This window comes from Pseudomyrmex gracilis, unplaced genomic scaffold, assembly GCF_002006095.1.
Source record: "Pseudomyrmex gracilis isolate BER0280 unplaced genomic scaffold, ASM200609v1 scaffold_9, whole genome shotgun sequence".
Classification (NCBI taxonomy): domain Eukaryota; kingdom Metazoa; phylum Arthropoda; class Insecta; order Hymenoptera; family Formicidae; genus Pseudomyrmex; species Pseudomyrmex gracilis.
Window position 1 is genome coordinate 722,629 of NW_018020593.1, and position 25,591 is coordinate 748,219.

The window sequence follows — 25,591 nt, forward strand, 5'->3', positions numbered from 1 at the left end:
CCCACCACGCCCACTACGCCTATCACCAAGAGGAAAAGCATCGCGCCGCAAATGTCGGAATACTCGCCAGAACCGTCGCCGGAACGACCTAAGACCCGACTCACTCGCAAAGGCGCGTTCCGGTTGAAATCGCCGGCTCCTTCCACCAATCCTCTGGAAGACAGACTACCCCAGGTTTTACCTCCGAGAATCCGGGATTCCGTATCCTTCCCACCGCCGGGTATAATCGTGCGCGCCGCCAGCGAGGACACGAAGAGACAGAGGCCGCAATTGATGAGATCCAAAGCCTTGCTGGAGGTGCCACACATAGACGCGACGAAGAGGTCACTGAGCGAGGAGGGACCGCGTATACGTGCGCGCGAGCGTACCAAAGCGCCCACGAGGACTCGCAGCGAGGAGGTGTCCAAGTACGACGACCCCTGGTACAGAGCCGACTCTCCCGAGATGCGCGAGTACGTCACGACAGTGTGATATTAGCTTCCAGAAGACCGTCGCCGATACAATCCGTAGAACATCGGCACTGGCTTCTTCACTTTGTAACCGACACACCCTTATTACAGGGCAGCTCAGCATCGTGCAAAAATATACAAATAGAAATCACAATTGTACACAGCTTTCTGGGGCAGGAGAAATTGTTATTTTCTAATCCACAATTGTCGTGGTTTTATAAAATTTATTAAATAAGAAGAAATCGACGAGAGCTGACAAAATGGGCCGCCGAACCGGAGACGAGCCGGACGCGCTTGGTTCTTTTCATCGCAAGGGCCTCAACGAAGAGTGTATAATCTTCGAAAGCACCTAAAGAGATGCGCGACGACAGGGCACATTTAGTGAAGACACTAAGATCGAGGTCGAATGACGTAAAAAAAATTAAAAAAATAAAAAAAAATAAAAAAAACAGAAGACTCGAACATCATCCGCATAAACGCTGAAGAAACTTCGTTGGCCTACACGAAGATTACACAATGAAGAAAATAAAAAAAAGCAACGTTGAACAAACTTTGAACGTTTGACATTCACGTGAAAAAAAACAAAAAACAAAAAAGTACCACGTCGAAAAAACACGTCAGAAGGTGAGGGATCAAGGACTGACTATATTATTTAAATGTAGCGTAATACACTGTGCGTTTCTCCGTCGCGCTCGTGAGGAAACGAGAGCACCTTTCCTCGCGGAGCGCGACCGTCAAGAATGCTCTCAGCTCAAGAGACGAGATGTTGTGCACGATCGCGCGCGATCGAGCAGACATCCGGTAGATGCGATGACCTTGGTGCGAAGATGAGGTCAGTGTCGGCCGAGGACGCAGGCGGCAGTTCACGTAGCACGTTGATTACTAGTTCTATAACATAAATTTAGCATATGATATTGTACTACGATTACACAGTACCGATTAGCGTTAAAAAGCAACTAATCCATAGCGAATGCATAAGCGTATGTTGAAGCGATATGTTGATTCTCGCAGAATGCGCTGCTGTACGGAGGAGAAGTAAGGAAAATAAGTCGACGACAGGGTGCGTCCGAGGAGATTGAGTGATTTACTCTATCCTTGACGCGCATAAAACCACTAAGTATAATTGTTTACGTACGCCGTACGCGTATATACGGTTAGTTATATTGATATTTACAACACGCTCGCGTGCAACAAGTATTTAAGAGAAGCTACATAATAAAAGAAAGCCCTCATCACACAGAGGATAAGCGGATCTGAGGGATTCGTCGATCGCGAGCCGTCAGTGCTCGACGACATACGACTTCTCTGCGTTATTCTCGTTTTTTATCTTTTTTTATATATATACGTGATACACCGGCGAGCGGGATCGTCGGAGTACGGCGATCCCGACTCGCGCGATCGATTTTGTTTAGGGCGACGATTCCAGTGATCCGGCAGAGAGGAGAGAAAAACCAAAGCGGTGCTGGATGACATTAGGCCCCGTGTGTGCCGGTGCGTGCAATATTAATTAAGATGTCGAAGCGTTGGTGGACAAACCGCGTGATTAAGGCTTACTAAAGGGGGTAAAAAACCGATACAGAGGAGTGTGAGAGGGGGGGATCGGCTGCGCGTTAATATTTGATAATTTAGCCCCTCGTCGCGCGTCACGGTCGTTTCTTCGATCAAAACTTGCCGCTTGCGTTGCCACTCGCGAGCTCTTTGTATATTCGTTGTTTGCGTTGTTGCGTTCGCCCGAGGAACGTTTTGTCGCGCGCTCTCTAACCCCCTTTCTTCTACAATATAAGAGTACTCCGCGCAAGTGCCCCTCTTGCGCTCGTGATCTTTTTCTATTATCGTGCGTGTGTCTCGAGGAACGAGCGGACTTGTTGTTAGTGTTTCTGCGTGACTGGTGGTCACTGTGTATAGCATGTGTAAGCGCGTAGCAAGTTCTTCTCACTCTAGGGCTGCGGTCCGTTTCATGCTTAATCGCGCATTTATCTGTAGTATGTGTCACGTATACTATAGATAAATGTGCGCGTAAGCATGAAACGGACCGCAGCCTAAGTACGTGCGTCCCGGGACAAAACGGGACTCTCTCCCATGTTAAAACCACGAAACACAGTTTAGCCCGCGTAATGTACATTAGGAACGCGTTAGTTACATTCGAGCGACGACGCCGAGTGGTCAACGATTACATCTTTCGCGTCTCTTTCTTTCTATTTGTTGGCGAGACACGTGTCGATCTCGTGTCGCGTCATCATACTTCGCTGAGAGAGAGACAGTTTCGTGCCGCAAATCAATCGCTCCCTCGGGTGATCAGTCGCATTTCATATAAGCCTTGTAAGTGTCTTACATCGCTCTCTCTCGATACATGTGTGTGTGTAACTAAAAAAAGCTTTTGTTTTCTCTCAGTTTCATCCATGCATAAACACCATGCGATCAATGAATGACTAGTAATTACTTACTCAGATACAGCAGACGATAACTCGAGTGATAAACATGTAGTAATCCATCCGAACGAGTAAGAAAAGTCACTGTTCTTCACTCACTTGGTTCTGAAACCGGCTCACTGGTCTCGCGACTCGTACAGAGGCTACGAACATGATTCCGAGTTTACATCCGCTTTATCAGAACCTTCCAACTCACGCGTACCATGTGACTTGCGCCATAACAGCTGCGTTCCGATCTCTATGCAATCACGTGATCAGTTGAAAGGTGCTCTGCGCTTTTTGCTTCATCCATAGACGTTCAGTAACCTCATCTTTCGTCTAGGAAATAGTGGGGAAAAAGAAGTCTTCGCTGATTGATAGAATAGTAGTGGCAAGTGGAGATAGAAAAATAGTGGGGGTGAAGAGAAGTGAAAGAGATTAAGGAGTGATGGCAGGTTAGGCAGTATGAAACAGTAGACCCTGATCCCACCACATTGATAGACAGAGAGAGAGTTACTGTTCAAAGTATGTTGTCTCTGTCTTTCAAAAAAACGCGCAGTCTATATATCTTCTACGTCTATGGTTCCTCACTCACTTGGTTCTATCTGTCTGTTTTGCTTTCTGAACGTCACGAGATCGAGCGCTATTTCGTGTTCCGTTTCCGTGCGTTTCTCTCGTAGGCTGTAGAAAAAAGAACAGATATAAAACTCTACACACGACGATATTTATAGAAAATAAAATCAGAAACAAATAAAAGAAGTCGCTGTAAAAAAACGTTTTTGCAAAACACACGTTTGGGTATTAATCACGACATTGATATGATCAAGGGAGAAGGTTCACCCTCTGTTATTTCATGATTTGCAACATATACTCATTCTCTTTATGGAAGGACAAATGCACGGAATCGCTACGGGTGAAAAAGAACGTAATGAAAAGGGAAACTGCAACTTTAGACGCAAAGAAGTGATCGGCGGCAACGATGCGCTTTCCAATCTTACACAGTGTTTCGCCGTGTGTTTATATTACACATGCGCTAACATCACATAGTGCGATTCGCTGTAAAATTACGCGTACGTGTAAACATATAAATATAAATACATATATATATATATATATATACACAAAGATATAAATATGCATATAAATATATAGTTTTCTCCCTTGTAGTTACGTAAAGTATATAGTTAACAATTTATTACAGCGTCATTGCGTATTGTATGATATTATACATAGAGTTATTACACACAGAAACACAAATATATATATATAGAATTACAATCGATTACGACCCATACCGAAACGCCGTTTATGCCGCCATTTGCGCGCCGTCGTCGGATGGGACATGTAAAACTTGAAGAGAGAGAGAGAGAGAGAGAGAAAGAGAGAGAGAGAGAGAGAGAGAGAGAGAGAGAGAGAGAGAGAGAATGTTATTACAATATAAAAATAAATATTGTACTCGTGCTGCCATTAGCGTTAGGTGCAGCGAGGCCGTCAGTAAAGTATGAGAACAAGCCAAATATAATAGAATTAACGAAGATACACACGAATTTATGTCCACGGAAGGACGTACACACTTATACGTACAGAGAGAAAGAGAGCGAGAGAGTGAGAATAAATGAAAGAGAGAGACTGATACATTAATTACAAGTGCACGCGCGCAAACACGTATGCTTAGTTGCGTAAATCCGCGTACGCAATCAATGAAATGCGATGAATCTGATGTGAGAGAAGAGAGACATTTTTATGAAATAGTTTTTTTTCTCTTTGCGATTTTCGGCAGCGAAGAGCGATAAAAGATCACATATGTATTATGTTTGACTGTGTGTTCGATTACATGGTCGTCGTACACAAAATGCCTCGGCACAATCATTGGCATAGATCATTTGGACCAATGAGCATCCGGCAATAAAGTCATCACAGTAATTCACATACTACCATGGGCATCTGCAGGATTTTTTTCAGGGGAGGCGGAGCAATTTTTCCGTCCCAAAAATTATGAATTTTACAGAAAGGTTTTACTGTACAGAGAGTTTTCACAATGTATGATTTAATTTGTTAACCAGGGATTTCAAACTTGTTTCAAGATAAAAAACACAATTTGTGAAAAAACTTGCCTCTCTAGGAGGGGCAAATGCCGAGTTTTATGCTCCTCCCTGTGAACGCCCATGCATACAGCTAAAGAGAAACCTGAGAGCGGCTATTCTGTTAAGCCCCTTGCACAATGGACGGAATAGCGATAGCGATAGAAATAATACCAGTTGTAAAGAGTTTATATTTATAAATAACGGTAGGAACAGCGGAATCTAACGTACAAAAATACACATGTATCAATGCAGATTAGAAAATCAGAATAAGCAATAGCTATAAAATTTCCGACGAGTTGGAATTCTGTGTCTAAAACTGTGTTATTTCTATCGCTATCGCTATTCCTTCCATTGTGCAAGGGGCTTTATAGTTTCTTACAGACAGTGTTAGCCGCTGGTTTTAGCGCCATATCCACAAAAGTGGATTTCAAAGGAACTGATGATCAATCACGTTGATCAATTGGCTGATTTGACTATGCGATTAGTTAGTTCCACGAGACCTTATTGTGCGGGCTTGCCTGGAAAGGCAAGTTTTTTCACAAATTGTGTTTTTTATCATGAAACAAGTTTGAAATCCCTGGTTAACAAATTAAATCATATATCTATTCGTGAAAACTCTCTGTATAGTGAAACCTCTCTGTAAAATTCATAATTTTTAGGACGGAAAAATTGCTTCGCTCCTTCTGAAAAAATTCCTCTCTGCTACAGCACGCCAGGCAATCGTTGAGATGATTTTATGCCAGCTGTTATTTTGTATGCGATAGACCATATTCTTTCTTGAGCAAATTGTTTTCGCAATTCTGTTGAAGATTTGAGGCAGTGGAAAACGAAAGACGTCTGTTGATGATTTAAAAAAAGATAAAAACGTTTTTTTTTGTTACCTTGTCGAAATTCACATATGGCGATTTTTTCGGAAGCCTTTGCACTTCGTTTTTTGTCATTTTCCATCAGCTTTCGTATAAGTTTTATGATCAATTGTTGCAATCTCTTGTCACACAGTGACGATCAATCTTTGCATTTGACGAGCAATTTTATCTCTCCTCTTGGAATGAATACATTTTTGCGACACAAAGAAGTATGAGTTTAGAGAAATCCACCTGTTGAGAATAAAAAAACCTAATTAGCAATCTTATTCCATGGTATCGCGTGAACGAAAGAGATCAAGCAGCCGCTGCGTGAGCAGTGCGAAAAAGAGAAGAGAGACAGACACAACAGACAGACGTGGAACAGACAAAATAGCACACGTAAAAAATGCGAATATAAAAAACCGAGCCTGTGTCTACGGTTTCGTAGTTCTATTAATAAAAAAAAAAAATGTGATTGATTTGTTGTCTGAGTTTCCAAAACTATATATTGGCTGCATTCTCTAGTACATGTGATAAATTGAACAAATTCATACAGGTAACTCTCGTACAACACGAGTTGAACAACCTAGAAAAACGCGATTTACAAATTGTACTAATATGAAGTCTAATCTCGTTTTTTTTTTTAAATATCGCTTACGCGAGCCTCGTATAAAAGCGATTTATATAACGCGGCATTTCTGTGGAACGGAATATCCGCGTTATACGAGAGTTACCTGTGCTTTATGTCACGTGTACAATAGATGGCACGAGACTCAGCCACGTTACGTTTTTGCTTACACGTGGATATTATTCCTCTTCTCTACTCACACGAGCGATAATTATTATCATTAGTATATTTATTACGCGACTATTATCATTAAGTAATATTCTAATTAGTGCTACTCAATATTTACATTGTGATACAAAATGAGACTCTAGTCCCCGGCTCTCTTCTATTCTCACAATAGTCACAATACTTGTAATTGTGATGGAAATTCGAGTCCGCGTCCGCTACCAATTTTCTCCATCTACTTACGTAACATAGTGAATAGGGAGCTTTTCAGCTACACAAGCGAAACTGCGCAAGACGGTGTCCTAGAGATGCCAGATCGCGCCGGACAGCATCGAGAGTATCGAAGCGGGAGAGTATCCCCACCGCCTTCGATGCTCTCGTACGCATACAAGCGAAAACAGCGTCCCTGTGCGGTTCTCCGGCGCGATCTGGCATCTCTGCGGTGTCCAAATGTCACTGCTATCTAGCGTCACTGTGTGCCAGAGATGCCAATTCTAAGACGCTTGCAGCATGCAGCATGCAGCAGCAAGTGGAGGGGATGCGCACATCAGCAAGCATTTACTCGCTGCTTTGTGCACATCCCTTCCACCGTTATAGCATGCTGCAAACGTCTCAAAACTGGCATCCTGCTGTGTGCCCAGCGTTGCCGTGGAAGGTGCTACAGCGTGACGGCACGCGGTAGAGAGAGTAATTTACTATTGGTGGAAGAAGTACGACGAGTACTACCCATAGAGAGAGAGAGCTTATACTCATGATAGTACCTCTCTATCTCTCTATCGCGTGACATTACTCTGTGGCACCTTCCACGGCAACGCTGTGTGTCCAAAGACTGGCCGGTGCCTAAACAGTTCAGGGGCACGGAGCCATAAGCAAAGAAGAAGAAGGCAACGCTGTGTGTGCCTAAGTAGGGGAAGAAAAACGATAGCGTGGACGGATTTGAATTCCCATCACTACTTGCGAGTATCTTTTCATATACGCAGCATGGTGCGACAGCAAAGCATCACGTGACTCAAATTGTCTAAAACTGCTTCCACTACTATACTCTACTATACTCCATATATGTAATGAAGTATTACATATATGCTATACTCAATTCGATGCCATTCTCTGCGTTAAGTTGATGGAATTTCATGTGCAATAATAATAACGCAGAGAATGGCAAATCGAATTGAGTATAGTAGTGGGAGCAGTTCTAGACAATTTGAGTTACGTGATGCTTTGCTGCCTCAGCATGCTGCATATATGAAAAGGTACCTACAAAGTGCGTTTCATGCATATGACGTCACGTATACTATAAATCATATACATGAAACGAAACGTGTCATTAGTATTGCAGTGTCGAGCAGCAGGAGATCAATTGTATATCATGCAATATAGTGAAAATTACAAAAGTGAGCGAATTTATTAAAATATAATCTTATTCAACAACTAGTAAAATTGTTTTTGAAATTTTCACTACACATCGCACGCATACACAATTGATCTCCAAGAATAATCGAGAGAGTATCGAAGCGGGATACTCCCTACTCCTCGATACAAGAGCTGCGGTCCGTTTCGTGCTTGATCGCGCATTTATCTGTAGTATATGTCACGTATACTATAGATAAATATACGCTTAAGCATGAAACGGACCTCAGCCAGAAACAGCGTTCTTACAAAGAAAATTTGTACTCGAATCCCGCCTCTCCGTTAGAAAGTTTTCTGGACTAGCCGATGCGCTTCTCGCGTCCATCGTGTCTTGCGATTAACCGGCAACATTATTTGTGAAATTCGGTGATACGCCCCCCGGCGTATCTGGCGCCCAATTTTGGAAAAGTTAGCGTTAAAAAGATTCGAGATCTCGCAATACGTGGCGTTTTGTGCCGTTTAAAAAGAATTGTCTAAATTCACCCCGGACACTAAATAAAAATTACGGTCACAAATTACGGTTTTATTGTACTTGTGTCACTTGCGATAAATCAGTTCCGCACTTAAAATTGACTACCAAATCTCGCGTTAAACCGACGTTTCGACCAGAATTGCAAGATCGAGCAGAGAGGAGCAACGAGGAGACACGTACACAAGGACCGTCGGTTCGCGTGTTCCCACCGCTTCGATGTTTTCTGCTCGATCTTGTGACTCTGGTCGAAACGTCGGTTTAACGCGAGATAGAAATAGTTTGGTATTTAATTTCAAGGGCGGAACTGATTTATCGCAAGTGGCACGAGTACAATAAGATAGCAAAACGCACGGAAAAATTCACAACGCGCGGTTGATTGTTTTAACATATAGAGAGCGGGACGCAATTTACTAACAAAAATTACACTCGATCACGAGTAACTCGCGAAACTAAACACGCAAAAAAACACTTGTCTCACCAATTTGTTGCTCCGCCACTCTCTTTGCCGGATCCTGCGATTGACGGCGTCGATGCTTGTCTGGCATGATCTGGCATCTGTTATGTGCGTTTATCATGCGACACTGGTCGATACTCAATCGAAATTATCTTTTCTTTTCCTTCCCCTTCCATTTCACCTCCTCCCTCCACGATACTCTGGTAATGAATGATGATTTTTGTCAAAACGACGCGCTCCGATACGTAGATCTCGCGAAATAGAAATAATAAAAAGGTACATCCTCTCCTCTGTGCAACAAATAAAACACAGTATACAATCCGTATAAATATAAGAGAGATCAATGTTGATTTGTTTAAATAAATGTAAGTTTGAAAATCCAATTTAGCGACCTTTTCTTTCATCCTTAGAACAGATTTGGTTTGGTGCTCTTTTGGTTCAGTAGACCTATAAAGCTAGTCCATACGCCATTCTATGTCTTTTTGATAACAGGTTTAAAACCGTGGATTGGGTTCCTGACGCCAAGCCACAGAGTTGTACATTTGTTTAAATTAAAGATAATAATAAAGAAAGTGGTGTAAAACACCGACAATTGTTCAAAAATATTCACTACGCACATCCAACCGATATGGCTGATGCAATCCAACTTTATCATCAGCATCCTTAGAAAATATATACTAGACATAGCCTATCCGTCATATGCAGTGTTGCAAATTGCAAACTCTGGCCGGCTAGCACCGAGAGCAGAGATGCCAGATCGTGCAGGCAGCATCGGCTGCGTTCCGTTTCACGCATACGAGCGCGTCGAAAAACATTGGGTGCGTTCAGACAACTCAACAGTTGCACAACGGTTGAGAGATAATCACTTCTGATTGGATCGTACTTTTGAAACCGCAGCAGTTTTGAAGAATAGTCCTATCACAAGTGATGATCTCTCAACCGTTGAGTTGTCTGAACGCAACCACTTTTCCACAAGCCGACAATTGAGCGTCACGCACATGGACGCGGCTCTCGCTTGGTGCGAGAGCATCGAAAGCTGTGTTCCAGAATTGCTGCCAGTGCTAAAATTGTATAATATATGTGACGTAAACTATAGATCTTTAACGCTGGCAGTGAATCTTGGAACACAGCCGAAGTGGTGGGAATCCCGCCGCTTTGACGCTCTCGATGCTGCCTGCACGATCTGGCTACAACTGCACCAAACCAAACCTTGAAAAGCTCTGATCCAAATGACAGATCTCAATAAGGAACTGAACGAGTATCTCACCAAAAATGAAAAGCAATTCAAAGTCGACGTTCCTCTGGTGCCAATACCAAAACCGAATCTATTTGGGAGGAAATGGTTCAGACAACATCTCGACGAAGTAAAAGAGGAAGCGGGATGGTTCCAGAGGATGCAAGGAAATTGCTGTCCTAACTTGGTAATCACACTCCCCTGCGATTCTATTCTACATATCGGTATTAACGTTACGAGTTATTCACGGAAAACGAGCTGATTCTTTCTATTCTGACAGACGCTGGTAACAAGATACAAATACATTACCGTGTGTATTCTTCTAGGAGCATTGTGTTTCACTCTGAAAATGATATACTTTTTCAAAGGATTTAGACTAAGAAAGGTCGCTTTGCTCCATTCTGTAGGAAGTCTCTTCTTTCTGTTGGCGTATGTGTGTTGAAATATATTCTTAATAAAATTTTCAGACAGATAACAGACTTATAACAGACTCATTTTGCAGCTTCTGTCTCCTGTGGGGTTCTGGTTCTTTTCTAAATTGTCTGAAGTCACTGTTCACAGCTGAGAGGAGGTGTTTTACTTTAGCCTACTTGGCTGCATTGACGGGCACACTTTATTCAATTCACTTGGAGTCAACTGCATTGACTCTTCTATGCCTTATATTGCAATATACAGTTATATTTTCTGTTTTTTTAAGTAGCAGCTACTTCCTCGGCTCTAAGTTGTTTAGTCTAATATGTAGATCATCTGTAAAATCTAGTTTATTAAGTGATAATATTGTATGATAAAATTATTGCTCTCAAAATATTTTATTGACCCAAAAAAGACTGATATGTGTAAAATTAATATATATATATATTATGCATTACTCTGATGTGTACATATAATTGTAGAAATATAACTGATACTTGTTTCTATGTATATTAGATAGTCTAAATTGCAAGTGTTACTGTTTTCTATTTCATTGATGATGCATAACATAACAAGAGATCAATTGGTTTTATTTGATGTAATAAAACTAGATTATATAATTTGAATATAAGGTATGTGTGTGGCTTGCTATACATTCAAGTCTCGATCTTTGATCGACAGGGTCTTATTGGGAAAAGTGGAAAGTCGTCCTTATTTACAAAGTCAAAGTTTCTAGGTTATATGTACGTAAAAACTTACATATTAACATCACTTTTTCTTCTTAACAAATTTAGTTGTTTTCGTTCGGTTACTATTCTTTTGTATACATTTAATTTTTAACGGTAAATACTCAACGTGATGTTTCCGTTTTCGTTTATAATTTTTTCTATCTTTTACGGAATCTTTACTGTTACCAGGTAATTCTGATTCATTGGAAAACTTCTCGTCACTTTGCTCTATAATTTCATATTTTTTCACGGTGCTCTTCTGTTTTTCTTTGTGAACATTTACATATCTTTTGTTCTTGAAAATATGTACAGACTCTTTCTTATTCTCGGCAGGATCATCGCCTAGCGCGATAAATTCGTTCGACGGTGTTCGAGAGATTTGAGAACTTTCGCTTGTCGTTGGTGGTACAAAAGCTCTCTCCTTCCTAGAAGATCTGTATTTATACACATCCGTGAATAAAATCGGTTCCGATTTTACTTCCAATTTTATCGGCGCTGGATGACAATTTGCACTCTCCTCGGATGTCTCAGTAGGCTCAAAAAGTCGGAGCGAACGTATTGGAGGTTTGAAGTTCGACGAAACTTCAACTATCAATTCGTATAACGAACAAAATACATTCTCCTGAGAATGCAATACGGAACGCTAAAAATAACAAAATATAACTTACGCTTACATTCTGCAAAGAATCAAATCTCTGAAATGAGAATCATCAGATACAGTACCTTTAAAGCGAAAGCTGCCGAAGCAAATCCAATTGTTTGTAATGTAACGGTTTTCAAAAAGGGTAAAAGAAGAACGGGTACGCTTTTGTTCAGTGCCATGTCAACAATGTGTTTTATCAAGAGAGGTGGATCCACGTTAGCATCCAACAGGACGCAGCATATATTATTTTTCTCTAGAGCGCGAGTAAGCCTATTGATACCTACAATTACAGAGTCTGAAAAATCTTCACCACTACTACCTTCCTTTAGTAACGCTTCTTTTTTGGCTATTCTGGCTGCTGCACGTTCTTCTTTGGACATGTGTTTACACTCTGATGCAGAAAGTTTAACCACTGGCTTCTTCAGTTTGGGAAACAATCTACAAACAACATTTTTCTCATTGAAACAATCTATAAATGATATTTTTCACTACAACAATCTATAAACAATATCGTTCAATAAAATACTTTAAGTTTGCTGATAAAGTTTTTTATCAGCATTTATTTTTATTTACACATTACACAGACTTACTTGTTCATAAGAGTCACTAACTTTGGAGACTGGTTCACATTTACAACAGGCCTGAAACGTTTGTGCAATGAATACATAAACTTAGAATTACTCAGCCAAGTTACTTGTCAAGAAATATTTTTGTAATACCCATAAAAATATTATAATAACAGCAATTTATTAAAAACAAACTTGAATTTGAATAAGTGAAGCACAAAGTGAATGAGACTGATTACCAATAATTTTCACGAGGCTGTGCCAAGACATTTCGTAAACTCTTGGCAGACTTCTTTTTGGCCGATAAGCTGTGCCTCTGCTGCTTTTTCGTTAATATCGGAGTGTCCATAGTCACAAGTTTTCTTCACTCTCATAACGTGTCTATGCAACGACACATTAAGCGAATTTTGAGTCGCACGTTGTAGTACACAAAACACACAATAAGCAATTGAACCTCGTTTCTATTTTGCGATGCGGGGAAATTACGTTTCGTTTCTGTGAATATCGTATTTGACCAATCATGACAAGATTTACTGAACTTGAGATAGGCTCTGATTGGCCAAATTGCATATCGATCTCAATCCGAGTTGCGATACGGATTTTAGAAGCTTGAAATTCGGCGATTTAAATGAGACGTGTACGCACGTGACATCTAAGCACACATGATACATTGTTTTTCTAACCGTTATAAGTCACCTTCGATGTTGTATCATTCGTCTCGAAAATGCTAAATCAAACCATTGCAAAAAGTCTTCGAATGGCGTATGGACTAGTTTAGTTCGGCTCTTTGAGCCATATATACACCAAATCAAATCTTTGCTTCGAAAGATAGAGCAACGCTACTTATTTCGTTTCATACAAAATTCGTATTGAATAAACGTTATTTCATCGAAATTTGCAAGGTAAGGATCTTAAACAATTCTTTAACGAAAAAATTATTTGTACGTTTTAACTGTCTTTATATTCCGCTTTCAGCTCATTGTTCACGTGTCACCAGTCATTAGCTTTGAATCCACATTCGTAACCTGAAAAATTTGTGCAAGCTATTTCTTGCGTGTGTCAAGTATAAAACGCATTTATCTAAACAATAATGAGTGAAGAAAATACTGCCTGTGCCATGTTAGAAGAGATTGATGAGTTACTTGTACGTAACTTGGAATTAATGCAGGAGAAGCTTCGTAAAAGTATCGAAATAGAAAATTTGTTAAAGTCTGGCTTCATCGAGCTGGCAAAGGCAAGGTACATTCGCGGTAAGGAAAGCATCGGTATTTTGCAAGTTCCAAATGACGAGGACACGGTAAAGTCTTTGTTTGATCTGAGAACTGAAATGACTGATGACGATGACGACGGCGATGCTGCTGCTGCTGCTGCCATCAGTTTCGATGTGAGTCTGAAGAAATCGAACGCTGAAGATGAAGAAGATGAACCGAGCGATCCTCTAAAGTGGTTTGGCGTGTTGGTGCCACAGAACTTGAAAAACAGCCAGAAACGCTTTCAAGAATCCGTTTATCTCGCCGCATCGATAGCGAACACACAAGCGGAACTCGATTCTGTTCGCTCGAGACTTAAAACGTTGCGTATTCAAAAAGACAGTTTGTGTTCAACTGAAGCAATATCTAAGTAACATACTTTATATCGCCGTGATTACTTGTTACATGTATAATACATAGTCACAGTTAATTAGAATTTATAATATATATTACAATCTTGTAGAAGAAATTTATAATAAACTTTATTTTGTACTTATATTTTCGACCAAGAGCGTCTGAGACAGCCGCCAGCAGTTTTTTTTTTTTTTTTTTTTCAATTCGCACGCGAATATTCTGATTTCGAGTAAATGGCACAGCAACGTGTTCTATTTTTTTTTTCATCTTGCTGTTTCGTATTTCACTTTTCTGTGCCTTAAATGAGAGAGTCGTTGGAATCTCGATTACATCAGAAAAATAGCGACCAGCAGCCCACAGTTATTCGCACAGCAAAGGTGTCCAGACTTACGCCCGTTTTCACCATCTCCGATTATTTCTAGAATTGCTAGTCGCATTAATTGTTTAGCAGAATCGACCAATCACGACTGATACTTAATCGCCGAGTAAGGTAATCGGAGATGGTGAAAACAGGCGTTAAGGTCATTCTACATAAAGCTCTATCTACATAAGACGCAGACGCAGGTCGCAGGCCGCTGATCTCGCAGAATTGACCAATCACGTAAGTCGATTGGCTGACTTGACGAACGTGAATAGCAAATTCCTTCCGACCTGCTTCTGCGTCTAATGTAGAATGGCCTTTACGTTCCGCCAGAGGTCTCTCGTGTCGATGATCTAACGGTCGCGGAAAAAAGGCAGATTTCAAACTTTGACGGCTCCGATGTTGGACACGAGCGAACTCGCGCGTATCAAGTTCGGTTGTCTACTTCTGTCCGTTGATATCTGCTGGATATCCGGTCGGATTACTGTTTAAGTGAAAAATAGTTAAACGGAACAAAAGAGAGAAAATACTATATAATAAGAATCTGAGGAAAAACGGTAACAATAAGCTATCAGAATGGCTTCGCTTTCGCTCTTGGCGAGCTACGATGATCTGATTAGACGGACAAATTCGTTGATAAATAATTCCTGCGAAGAAGGTTCGTTTCTTTTGTTTAAATTATTATCATATCAACTTCAATATTTAGTATTGTTGCTTATTTCGGATTTGTTTTGGTAATAAAATTTTTTTGTGTAATTTGTGTTTTTCTACTTGTTTATGCCAGTGTTGTACTTTGAAGTCCTACTTATCTTTGAAGAGAAACACTTTGAAGAATTTAACCTTGTAGATTTTCTACATTTTACTATAAAATGTTGTCTTTCTTTAATGTTATTCAGCATTCCTGAAGTTTGTTATGAATCAAGAAGAGATGAGACAGAAATGGCTGGCATCGGAAGAAGAATGCCAGCGTCTTCATGCTGCACTGAACAAGTCTCAACAGGAGTATGCAATGCTGGAAAGCAAGATGTATCACGCCAGAAGAAAGTTAGAGGAGGAGCATCACAAGCGACGAGCTGTTGAAGAACAGAGAGATCTATTGGTAGTTGAAAACTCTTGGAACTTATGTATTCCTCAAGATATCACAAGTTCTAACTTGCTTTGTTTTGTAGGAAAATCAAATTGACACAGCAAGGAGAGTCTTGTTCAATGACGGTGGAAAAAATATAAATGACGAAACCAGGGAAAAACTACAGTTTTTGAATAATACTACTTTGAATCGTCAAAGTAACATGCACACTCTCAATCGTCAGAGTAACATACACATTCCCGATCTACACATCGATAAGTAAGCGTTTTGACGAGCGGAGATACGATCATGATCATTGGCAAATGCTCACACGTTGTTCATTTTAGACTCAATACGATAACGGAATTGGACAGAACTGGTTCATTGTTGAGCGAGTGCATATCGAAGTCGGAGGACGACTGGGAAAATGATATGGTGCTGGAGAATCAGAAAACGCGGGAGTGGAAGCAACACCGACCCAGTGCGGAATTCTCTATTCCGAAGCAGCGTCGTAGCGCGTTGCACAAAGTTGCCGAACTGAACACTTCCGATAAAATAGTGGCGACTACCACGGTAGTCGTGCCGAAAGACGGTACGATTACCGCGTCGTCCACGATTGAAACTGTACCTGGCAATGACAACGCGAATGCTCAGACTCCTCAACGTCATTCGCGCAAACGGCGTAAGAGCAGCGGGGAACATAACAAATCGAAATTGTCGCACGTAGATAAAGACGAACCGCCGGTAGACACAGCGGTATGTTATTGAAACGCGGCGATGCTTTCATATGTGCGATATGTGATACCAAGTAAGAGAGAAACTTTTGTTTCCAGCCATCAGCACCAAAGGCTGACATGCTCTCATCGTCCTCGGATACGGAAGAAGTTTACAAACCGAGTCCAAACATCGGCGGCTATACTTTAAATAAAAAAATGTCCAGGAATCACAATTTCGTGACAAAGACTTTTATCAAGCGGGAAACATGTATACCATGCGGTAAAAGGTAACTTTTATTTTGTTGTTGATCAATATTTATAGACTTATAAGATTGTGTTGTGTGTGTAGAAAAAGAGAATCTTGTGGTTTTTGTTAATAGATTTGGATTTGCACAAGTTGCGCAAAAATGCAGAGAATGCAGATCTACAGCTCACACTGAATGTAAAGATTTGCTGCCATTGCCGTGTGTTCCAGCGGGAAATACACCTACATTACGTGGAGCACCTGTAAATATCATTTTTTTTTTTTTTTTTTTCATTAGTATCATATTTACAGACATAGTTTTATGAAATATATCGTTTGCAGGGCACCATAGCCGATTACACACCCGGAATTCCACCTATGGTACCTTCCATAGTGGTTCACTGCATCAGCGAAGTCGAATTGCGTGGAATGAACGAACAAGGTTTGTACAGAGTGAACGGAACAGCCTCGGAAGCCAAGATACTCAAAGAGAAATTTCTGAAAGGCAAAGGAGCTCCGAATCTTTCCAACATCGATATTCCAACCATCTGTTCTACCTTGAAAGACTTCCTCAGGTATATATCATTGTCCTATTTTGTATTTGATTGATTAATGCAAAATGATATGATAATGTGAAATTGGCCAATAAAAAAATATAAAAAATATCTCATGTATTTTTATCTGATTGTTTACAGATCGTTGCGTGAACCGTTGATTAGTATGGCTGTGGCGGTCGATTTGTCGCGCGCGACAACAATGACGGACAAACAGGACGCCGACGCTATTATTTATCAGGCCATTTCGGAAATGCCACAACCAAACCGAGATACCTTGGCCTATTTGATGTTGCATCTGCAGAGAGTGTCGAGCAGTCCTGAATGTAAAATGCCCATCAGCAATCTTGCGAAGATCTTTGGTCCGACTCTAGTTGCGTACAGCTCGCAGGAGCCGTCCATCACCATGCTCAATGAAACTAGAAACCAAGTCGCGGTAAGAGAAGATATATTTCGATAATGCGATATTTTTCTCTTTTCTTTTAAAAATGACAAGAAAATTTGCTTACAATGTATTTCAGATAGTAGAAGCTCTGCTACAAATCCCATCCGATTACTGGGTTAATTACGTGAATCCCACGAACACGAATACTTGTACTCCGAGAACCGGAGAATTGAAACACACGCCATCACAAGAATCGCTTCTCAAGCGCAGTATTTCTCGAGGTTTCTTTACCACTCCGCTTAGTGGCAGGTAAAATGAAAATAAATTTAACAATATTTTTTTTTTTCGTTTTTTTTACGTCGTACTTATCTGTGTTTTATTTGTTTACTTGCAGTTCCTTTGCGAGAAGAAACAAGAAATATTTTGCCACGCCACCTTCCAAGCAATTCTAACAAAATGAGTTTACAATTGTTATTGTACTTAATTTGCACAAAAGTATTCACTTTGATTTAATACACTTATATATTAATATATTACATTTGTCTTTGTACATATATATTGATCTGTAATAAATTTACACATGCTACAGAAATTAAATTTATATGTTCTGTATCTTTTTGTTTAATTTATTTTGGATAAATTAGCATCCAGGATTAAATTTACTTGGAATTTAGATATTGTAGATATATATGTGTCTTATTTGGTTTATTTGTGTGTGTGTACACTATGCATGACAAGGTAAGAGGGCTTTAGCGTTTAAACGAAGCGAGGAAGGTTAAGAGAGCTGGACCGCAAGGGATGGATGCCGCAATTGTTTACCAAATATCAATGACAATATAAGTTTGCACCTACTTCCGCGCAGGAAATACAAAGAGATTCGACTTGCCGAATTCGAAGATAGTGATCAATATTAATTTCAAAGTGCACAATTGCAAAGCAAAATGAACATTCGCTCGTTGATGAGGTTATGCTCCAGTTTCAAACACGATAATTTTAACAAACACAGATTTTACTGCAGCAGAAATATACTGAAACTGTATGAAAGGGGCATGTACGAAAGTGTATTTCCCGATATTAGTAAGTAAGTGCATAAATTCTTGTTTTCTTATTAATTAAATAGAACTATTTTAATTCTGTTATAAAAAAGTAATACTATACCGTGTGTAAAAGACATTTATATTTATTCGTATTCCAGAGACAAAATAGCAAATTTATTAAACAAATCGCCGCAATGTGTGTACGCTGGTTTTGATCCAACAGCGGATAGCCTGCATGTTGGCAATTTGCTCATCTTGATGAATCTCTTACACTGGCAAAGAGCGGGACATCAAGTTATAGCTCTTGTAGGAGGAGCTACAGGCTTGATAGGTGATCCCAGTCACAGAAGTTCCGAGCGCGTTGAAATGGACAAATTTTTAATTCAGGAGAACATCAAGTCCATCACAAAGAATATAGAGACCATCTTTGACAATCACAGAGCTCATTTCTTGAAAAAGCATCAAGATTTGAAGCCCCTTATTGTAGTAAACAATATAGACTGGTATAAGGACATAAATGTTATTGACTTTATCAGAGATGTCGGCAAATATTTCAGGATAGGCACAATGTTGGGCAGAACGTCCGTTCAGTCGCGATTGAATTCCGAGACGGGAATGAGTTTCACCGAATTCACTTATTCGCTGTTCCAGTCGTACGACTGGCACCAACTGATGAAAAAGTACAATTGCCGCTTCCAAATCGGCGGAAGCGATCAAATGGGCAATATCGTGTCGGGATATGATCTAATCACTAGGAGCACGGGAAAGGAGGTCTACGGCATAACGTTACCTCTCATTACAGCCGAAGGTGGGAAGAAGTTCGGGAAGTCTCTTCAGAACGCAGTTTGGTTGTCTCCGGAAAAATCATCGAGCTTCCAACTGTATCAATATTTCATCAGAGCCAAGGATTCCGATGTGGAAAGGTTTTTAAGACTGTTCACATTTTTGTCGCTTAACAAAATCACTGAAATCGTCGAGTATCACATGAAAAGTCCGGAAGATAGGATAGCGCAAAAAAAATTAGCGGAGGAAGTTACTCTTTTGGTACACGGAGGTATACGAGATTCATATAATAAAGATTTTTACATTACCAAAGAACTTGATATTAACTTTATTGTGCGTGTCTGCTGTAACTTGTTGCAGAGGAAGGATTGATAGCCGCGAAACGCGCGTCAGCAGCGTTATACGACAAGTCAATCGAGTCCTTCGTCAGGCTGAACGCATCGGAAATAGCAGATGTGTTCGAAGGTGCGACCATAGTCGACGTTATGACCGAGCCGGGAATCACCGTGTACGATCTGGCGATGAAAGTTAAGTGCTTTAAGACGGAAGACGACGCGCAACGAATTATAACGGCGGGCGGGTTTTACATAAATCATCAACGGATCATGAACAAGCATGAAGTAATCGTACCTGGCATACATATATTAAGCAACAACGTGTCCTTGCTAAGAGTAGGTAAAAAAACATACCATATTGTCCGATGGCAATAGTTGGTGTTGAAAATATGTGTACAAATGTATCGTAAATAAAACAGTTTGATACTTAGAATATTTAATAAGAAATTTACAACAATCTCTTTCGATTCGCGTCTTCTTGAAAAATATTTATCACATTCTACAAAGAAAATTTATGATTTTTAATTTATTTTTTTGCAAATCATCTCCGTAATTATTATATGTTACACATATTTTTATCTGGCACGCATGTTCTTCTCAGTTGTATATATCCCACATGGAGATCACACCGTCCTTACCAGTCGCCGCCATTAAGCACTCGGTGTCGTAAGACTCGACCTTACGCCGCGAAAAAATGATATCGTAAACGGTGTCTTTGTGTTCGTTTAATATCGCGAGCGGTCGCAGTTTCTTCCAGGAAAATAACATTATACGTCCGTCCCAGGTACCAGCAGCGACAATTTTTTTGTCTGGTCTTATAGAAAGATGAGATATTCCTGTAACATGCTCGTCTGTGAGTTCTCTCGTGAGTTTGTGGGACAAGGTGTGATCTGGTGCCATTTCAAAAATCTGCAAATTTGTAAATATTTATTATTCAGGATATTACAAAAAAATACTGAAAATTATTGTTCTGCTACGTGCCTCCAACTTTTCTGACGCGCTACCGAGAATTCCCTTCATCAGCGAAGTATCAAAATCAAAGGTCATTGGGTATTGCTCCACCTTGAGAGAACTGACAACCTCATTCTTTCTTATATCCCACAATAACATCTTTCCAACTTCATAAATGACCAGAACCAAACCATCCACATCTGTTAGTGGTTTTATCGCCATTATCTGACCAAGTTTGTTACCAAACGACAGTTTAGACGGATCTAATGTCAATTCTATATCAAAAGTTTTTAAAGACAACATTCCAACTGCTGAAGATTCGAGTGGAATAAATATTGATTGCTTCTCAGGTGACAATTGAGATCTGTAATGCACAATTTTCATTTATATAAAACTTTAACTCATCATACAATTTGCAGAGTTCACATATAGTACATTTATTAAATATACCTGCAATAGTTGTAAAATGTGAAAGAAAAACTTTTAACTAGCGTCCAACTTGATTCATTTACATTGTATACCTGTATTTCACCGGATCTTCGTTGCACTATCAGGTCAGTCTCATCGGTTGCATGTAAATTGAAGGACGGACTGCGGTCGTGGGTGAACTGACTGACTATCCTATTTTTCTGCAAAATAACAAAAAGCTTTAACGATTGAATCCAATTATTTCTAATTCTAATTACAGTTTTTAACAAACTATACATACTCTCAAATCCCATATGTGAAGTGTGCCACTTCCGTCGCCAGCGTAAAGATGCTCCACGTCGGAATTAATCCGGAATAACAAGCTGTGCACCCTCTCGTCCATGTCACCGCGTAACAAAAATTTCGGATCTGGAGGTGCCGGCATCTTTTCAGTTTAAAATAGATATTAGAACAAAATATACGCGTAAACAACAACAATGCCAATGGGAGAGGTTTTATAGGTTACTCTAAATTAATTGTTTTGTCCATACATTCTTGAATATCGCACAGAAATAAAATCAAGTTTTTTTTCCATCGGCCATTTGTTGTCAATTGTCGCAAAAATTGTTCGTCGCACAATTGGCACCATGTGTTTCCAACAACCCCCATGAGCGCGGCTCGCGCTATAGAGTCGCCACCTTGCTGTCAACGAAATGTCAAATCGTGCACGAACGAAAACACTCATCTCTCTCGAGTAATTTTACGAGTATTTTTCTCGAACGCTCCGAACGCTCCAAGTGTAAATACTGTGTAAACAAGGATGGTTCGTTAAACAACACGCTTGTGTGTTGTTACATACCTGGTCTCATTTAACGTTCCGAGGAAATGCTCGATTTATACTTTTTTAGCGTAGTTACAGCTGTCGTCAGTTTGCTCATCGTATTCATTGTATTTGCATTTAAGAGGTGAGCGATTTGCGCGATTATCCGAATTTTGCGTTGCGACAGTATTAATCGCACTGTACCTCGCTTCGTAATTGCAGCATTGTATGGGTGTTTATTGTGACGAGTATTTACGCAATCGCCTGTTTTTACGCGATTCCGTTGCTGCAAAGTGTCGATAGCTTGTTGACGAGATTCAATATCGTAAATGGCAAGTTCATCGCGAGGTACGAGATCAAGAATTCGTGCAGCGTCTGCAGCAACAACACCTGCACGAGGCACAAGTTATTGCCGCATTCAACGAAGGTCAAGGTTCCCAAAGACTTCGACCTCGCGCTAGAACAGGTAATTGTTGCATCATCGATGTCAATATTGTTATTTATTATTGCGTATGTTACGATACTCTCTACTGTTCTTGTATATACTGATAACAAGAATAATTCTGCTTTGTTGTAGCTTTTGGAAAAGATACTGCAAATTTACGTCTGCGCGTGGTACTCGGATTTTTCAACGAATAAGGCTTTCATACAACAGCTGCGTCTAGCTATAACGACCGCGGCAAAAAATATTGCCATACGATTGCTACGCGCGGACATAGGGACTATCATATTTTGTGATTTGATTCCTCTGGCTATACAACACGCTCAAGATTGGAATGTGCTCGTTAAGAAATCAAAGTCTGAAATTAGAATGCCGCAGGATTACATCGGCAGTTACCTGAGCTCGAAAATTCATCCGGCAGCTTTCTCGAGGAAGGCTGAGTTGAACTATTTGCGCGGACTGGCCACCGCACTGCTGCCGCATTTGTTACCCGCCATACATGTTTCGGCAAACAACAAAGTAATATATATTGTATTTAATATGGTTTATAGAAATTCTCTCACACAAGTATTTAAATTATTTCAAACATATACGCGTGCACATATGTTTTTAGGTAATACTTCGAGAAATTTTGGCAAACTGGGTGTTGTTACCAGCAATCGACGCACTTGCCGATCCAGAAAATATAAACATGCTAGTAAACTTGTCCACTCATCGCGATACCTCTTTGTCTGATGCCGCGGAGAGTGTCAATGTACCAATGTTGCAGTCCTGGGTGACGCTTCCAGCGATGCATTCGCACATCACACAAAATTATTTCAAACCGTCGTTGACTGAGGTCTTGAACGATCCCGAACTGTTGTACATGTTTATGCAACACATTAAAGAGACAGGACCCATGAATCTTCTTCAATTTTGTTTGGATATTGGTACGTACGGTATAATAATATTTTCTTTTTGTAAATAATAATTCTTTCAAAAGTCACATCTCTTTCTTTTGCAGATGATCTGAGTAAACATATGCTGAATCCGGAAATGACGTCAAGCGCTGAGAAAAGCTTGTATGTAGACGTTCAGAATATGTACACGGTTTATCTTGATCCCGACGGTCCGGAATATCTGTATTTGCCGCTACACATATCGAAAGGCATACAACAAAGTAAGTAATTTTTTGTATCATAAGTAAACACATTTTGTATTAAATGGAATTACCGCGTGTGTTCCTAGTATTGGAAGGTGGGCCAGAAAAAATTCAAGAGCTACGAACGTCACGACCGTTCTACCAAGCTCACCAAGAAGCTCATGCACTCCTCGAAAGCACTTGTCTACCGTCATTCCATCACAGCTATCAGGTAAAAATATTTTTACAATTCACATCGCTACAAATTTTAACGTCAAAAATATGTCAACTATTGAATCTTCAATCACACAACTTGATGTTTATTATAATTTTACTGCGTTTCAGCTGTATAAACGCTTGTGCGGTCGTTTAGTGTCGGAGCAAACAAAAGCGAATGCGACGAGAACTATCGCAGCCAAGTAAGTATTTCAAATATATTTGAATTATGTAAAAATTTGTGCACGAAACACGTGTTTGCTCAAATCAGTGCGAGCGGAGGCGCTTTGACTCTTGTACGATCCAACAATCAACCGAGCAAAATGGACGGGATTCTACGCACAACCACAATGGACGGTGCTCCGTTTCAACTACAGGATTATCCGGTCGAGGAAGTAGATTGCACCGCTCGAGCGTATAATGAAATCAAAGGCTTCAAGAGTCGTCGTGATTTAACGACGTGGCGTGTTGCCGTCCCACACGTGGACGGCGGCGGCACGCAACCAGTTTACATGATTGCCATCCACAGCGTAGCGGAGGCCAAGTCGTGGACGGTTTTGCGACAAGATCAAGATTTCTACGCGCTGCGAACGCGACTCGCCGAGTTCCACGGCGATAAGGAGCTGAGCGATTCGCCGTTACCGTCGCGCAAAAACCCCCATTTACCTCTTACCGCTAACCGCCAGCGTTACGAGGAGTTTTTGCAGAAGTTGCTGTCCAAGCCGATGCTGAGGAGCAGCGAGCTCCTCTACACCTTTCTGACGACGCCGCACTTGAAACCGTACTTCGCGAACTACAGCACGCCCGACATCGGCATTCTGTATCAGAGCATGGCTTACAAATTGCGCAAGGAAAAGGGACAGCATCTCGACAAGTTTATGAGCACGTTTCTGGCGTCCACGAACACGAAATACGAGCATATGGACGTGGGCGTCGAACCGTCGAGCGATCACGATCTCGACGTGAAGAGCAAAGGCAGAAAGCTCATGGACGGTGTATTTGGCAATAATCTGGATCTACCCACTGCTTTTCAGAATTTTCCGTGCAACTTGCCGCAGCGTGATCACGTAAGGGGTGCGAGTTTGTGCATTATGGAAGCTGGTAAGAGTTCAGTTTCATTTGTTTTACTTGTGCGTTAGATTTTTAAAGTTTTATTCGTCAACGTTGTCGTTGCAGTGGATGGTTTGCTGAACGTGCCCTCGATCATCTCGCGACTCTTCTGGGTGTTCGCTTCTTTGTCGCGTAAGAAACTGGATCCTATTGTTAACGCGATGTTTTACAACATGCTGATTAAGCTTCTGAGCGGCGGTCGCGCCTCTATTGTCGTCAAACTCCTACACGCAAAAATAGTAGGCGGGAATTACGTGAAGGACTTTTCTTCGCAAGACAAATGTCGCGATTACTGTAAGACTGCCAAAGAAGGATTGTATTCCTTGTTACCATGGTGGCTAATAGGACTGTCCAAGCCTTGGAACAAGCTGATGGATTCTCTGTTGGATCCCCTGCAAAATGCGCCCTTCAACAAACATCTGGCATACTTTTTGCTTGATCATCTCTTGGTGAATCTTTTTCCGGAAGTGCCGGCATAAAAGGAAAAGAAAACACACAATACACACATAGAAATGTACATAAACATTTTTTTACACAAGGTGTCCGAAAGCTACCGGAAAATATTTCAACTTCTTTGGAACGTTCTGAGATCTCCGTCGTGGCCAGAGGTTGAGTAACTTTAACGATCCTTAATCGCTCGTAATTTAAAAGCTATTGTATATAGTCTCTTTACTTTCCCATTGAAATTTCGTTTTGGAACGTGCCAAAGAATCTACCGAAATATTTTTCGGTAGGTTTTTTTAGGAAACACCTTGTACACTACATAGATGTAAAGTGCATGTATATAACGTAAAGAGGTTTTCTTAAATAAAGATTTTTATCAAGATCTGAGGGGATAGTTGATGTGGAGAAAAGCCAGCAAACCTTGTTACGGAAGCGAGCGAATTTCTGATATCGTAAAGTAGAAGAGCGAATAAGCGAGTTCGCTCGATCGATAAGACTCGA

The 25,591-nt window shown here is 40.6% G+C and overlaps 7 protein-coding genes across 9 annotated transcripts; 5 read left to right on the forward strand and 2 right to left on the reverse strand.

The window, feature by feature from the left end:
- The first annotated feature begins 9,976 nt into the window (after positions 1–9,976).
- Positions 9,977–10,939, forward strand: LOC109861851 (vesicle transport protein SFT2C). Of its 2 annotated transcripts, none has more exons than XM_020441700.1 (3): positions 9,977–10,333; positions 10,427–10,579; positions 10,649–10,800. In XM_020441700.1, the coding sequence occupies exons 1-3, from the start codon at positions 10,142–10,144 to the stop codon at positions 10,709–10,711; spliced, it is 408 nt and encodes a 135-aa protein (XP_020297289.1). In that variant the 5' UTR covers positions 9,977–10,141; the 3' UTR covers positions 10,712–10,800. The 2 variants fall into 2 exon arrangements, with proteins under 2 accessions (XP_020297289.1, XP_020297281.1); XM_020441692.1 differs by having other exon boundaries at positions 9,979–10,333; positions 10,427–10,575; positions 10,649–10,939.
- Positions 10,940–11,126: 187 nt separating this feature from the next.
- LOC109861843 lies at positions 11,127–12,963 on the reverse strand. The gene is made up of 4 exons (XM_020441684.1): positions 12,734–12,963; positions 12,519–12,569; positions 12,009–12,366; positions 11,127–11,928 (listed from the first exon to the last, which is right to left on the reverse strand). The coding sequence occupies exons 1-4, from the start codon at positions 12,841–12,843 to the stop codon at positions 11,326–11,328; spliced, it is 1,122 nt and encodes a 373-aa protein (XP_020297273.1). The 5' UTR covers positions 12,844–12,963; the 3' UTR covers positions 11,127–11,325.
- Positions 12,964–13,159: 196 nt separating this feature from the next.
- Positions 13,160–14,474, forward strand: LOC109861864 (coiled-coil domain-containing protein 115-like). The gene is made up of 2 exons (XM_020441705.1): positions 13,160–13,396; positions 13,470–14,474. Exon 2 carries the CDS (start codon positions 13,585–13,587, stop codon positions 14,116–14,118), a length of 534 nt encoding a protein of 177 aa, XP_020297294.1. The 5' UTR covers positions 13,160–13,396; positions 13,470–13,584; the 3' UTR covers positions 14,119–14,474.
- A 364-nt stretch (positions 14,475–14,838) lies between these two features.
- LOC109861442 (rac GTPase-activating protein 1-like) lies at positions 14,839–17,976 on the forward strand. Its single transcript, XM_020441096.1, has 10 exons — positions 14,839–15,117; positions 15,356–15,558; positions 15,629–15,804; positions 15,873–16,281; positions 16,359–16,528; positions 16,622–16,748; positions 16,828–17,060; positions 17,181–17,475; positions 17,561–17,733; positions 17,819–17,976. Exons 1-10 carry the CDS (start codon positions 15,036–15,038, stop codon positions 17,874–17,876), a joined length of 1,926 nt encoding a protein of 641 aa, XP_020296685.1. The 5' UTR covers positions 14,839–15,035; the 3' UTR covers positions 17,877–17,976.
- A 189-nt stretch (positions 17,977–18,165) lies between these two features.
- Positions 18,166–20,058, forward strand: LOC109861448 (tyrosine--tRNA ligase, mitochondrial). Its single transcript, XM_020441105.1, has 3 exons — positions 18,166–18,505; positions 18,620–19,515; positions 19,605–20,058. Exons 1-3 carry the CDS (start codon positions 18,366–18,368, stop codon positions 19,952–19,954), a joined length of 1,386 nt encoding a protein of 461 aa, XP_020296694.1. The 5' UTR covers positions 18,166–18,365; the 3' UTR covers positions 19,955–20,058.
- Positions 20,059–20,082: 24 nt separating this feature from the next.
- Positions 20,083–21,580, reverse strand: LOC109861467 (guanine nucleotide-binding protein subunit beta-like protein 1). Of its 2 annotated transcripts, XM_020441138.1 has the most exons (5): positions 21,490–21,580; positions 21,240–21,383; positions 20,981–21,159; positions 20,561–20,894; positions 20,083–20,488 (listed from the first exon to the last, which is right to left on the reverse strand). In XM_020441138.1, exons 2-5 carry the CDS (start codon positions 21,381–21,383, stop codon positions 20,177–20,179), a joined length of 969 nt encoding a protein of 322 aa, XP_020296727.1. In that variant the 5' UTR covers positions 21,490–21,580; the 3' UTR covers positions 20,083–20,176. The 2 variants fall into 2 exon arrangements, with proteins under 2 accessions (XP_020296727.1, XP_020296719.1); XM_020441130.1 differs by lacking the exon at positions 21,490–21,580 and having other exon boundaries at positions 21,240–21,408.
- A 221-nt stretch (positions 21,581–21,801) lies between these two features.
- LOC109861413 (sorting nexin-14-like) lies at positions 21,802–25,472 on the forward strand. Its single transcript, XM_020441051.1, has 9 exons — positions 21,802–21,903; positions 21,981–22,224; positions 22,336–22,719; positions 22,814–23,129; positions 23,204–23,359; positions 23,428–23,552; positions 23,666–23,739; positions 23,808–24,637; positions 24,713–25,472. Exons 1-9 carry the CDS (start codon positions 21,824–21,826, stop codon positions 25,123–25,125), a joined length of 2,622 nt encoding a protein of 873 aa, XP_020296640.1. The 5' UTR covers positions 21,802–21,823; the 3' UTR covers positions 25,126–25,472.
- Positions 25,473–25,591: the final 119 nt, after the last annotated feature.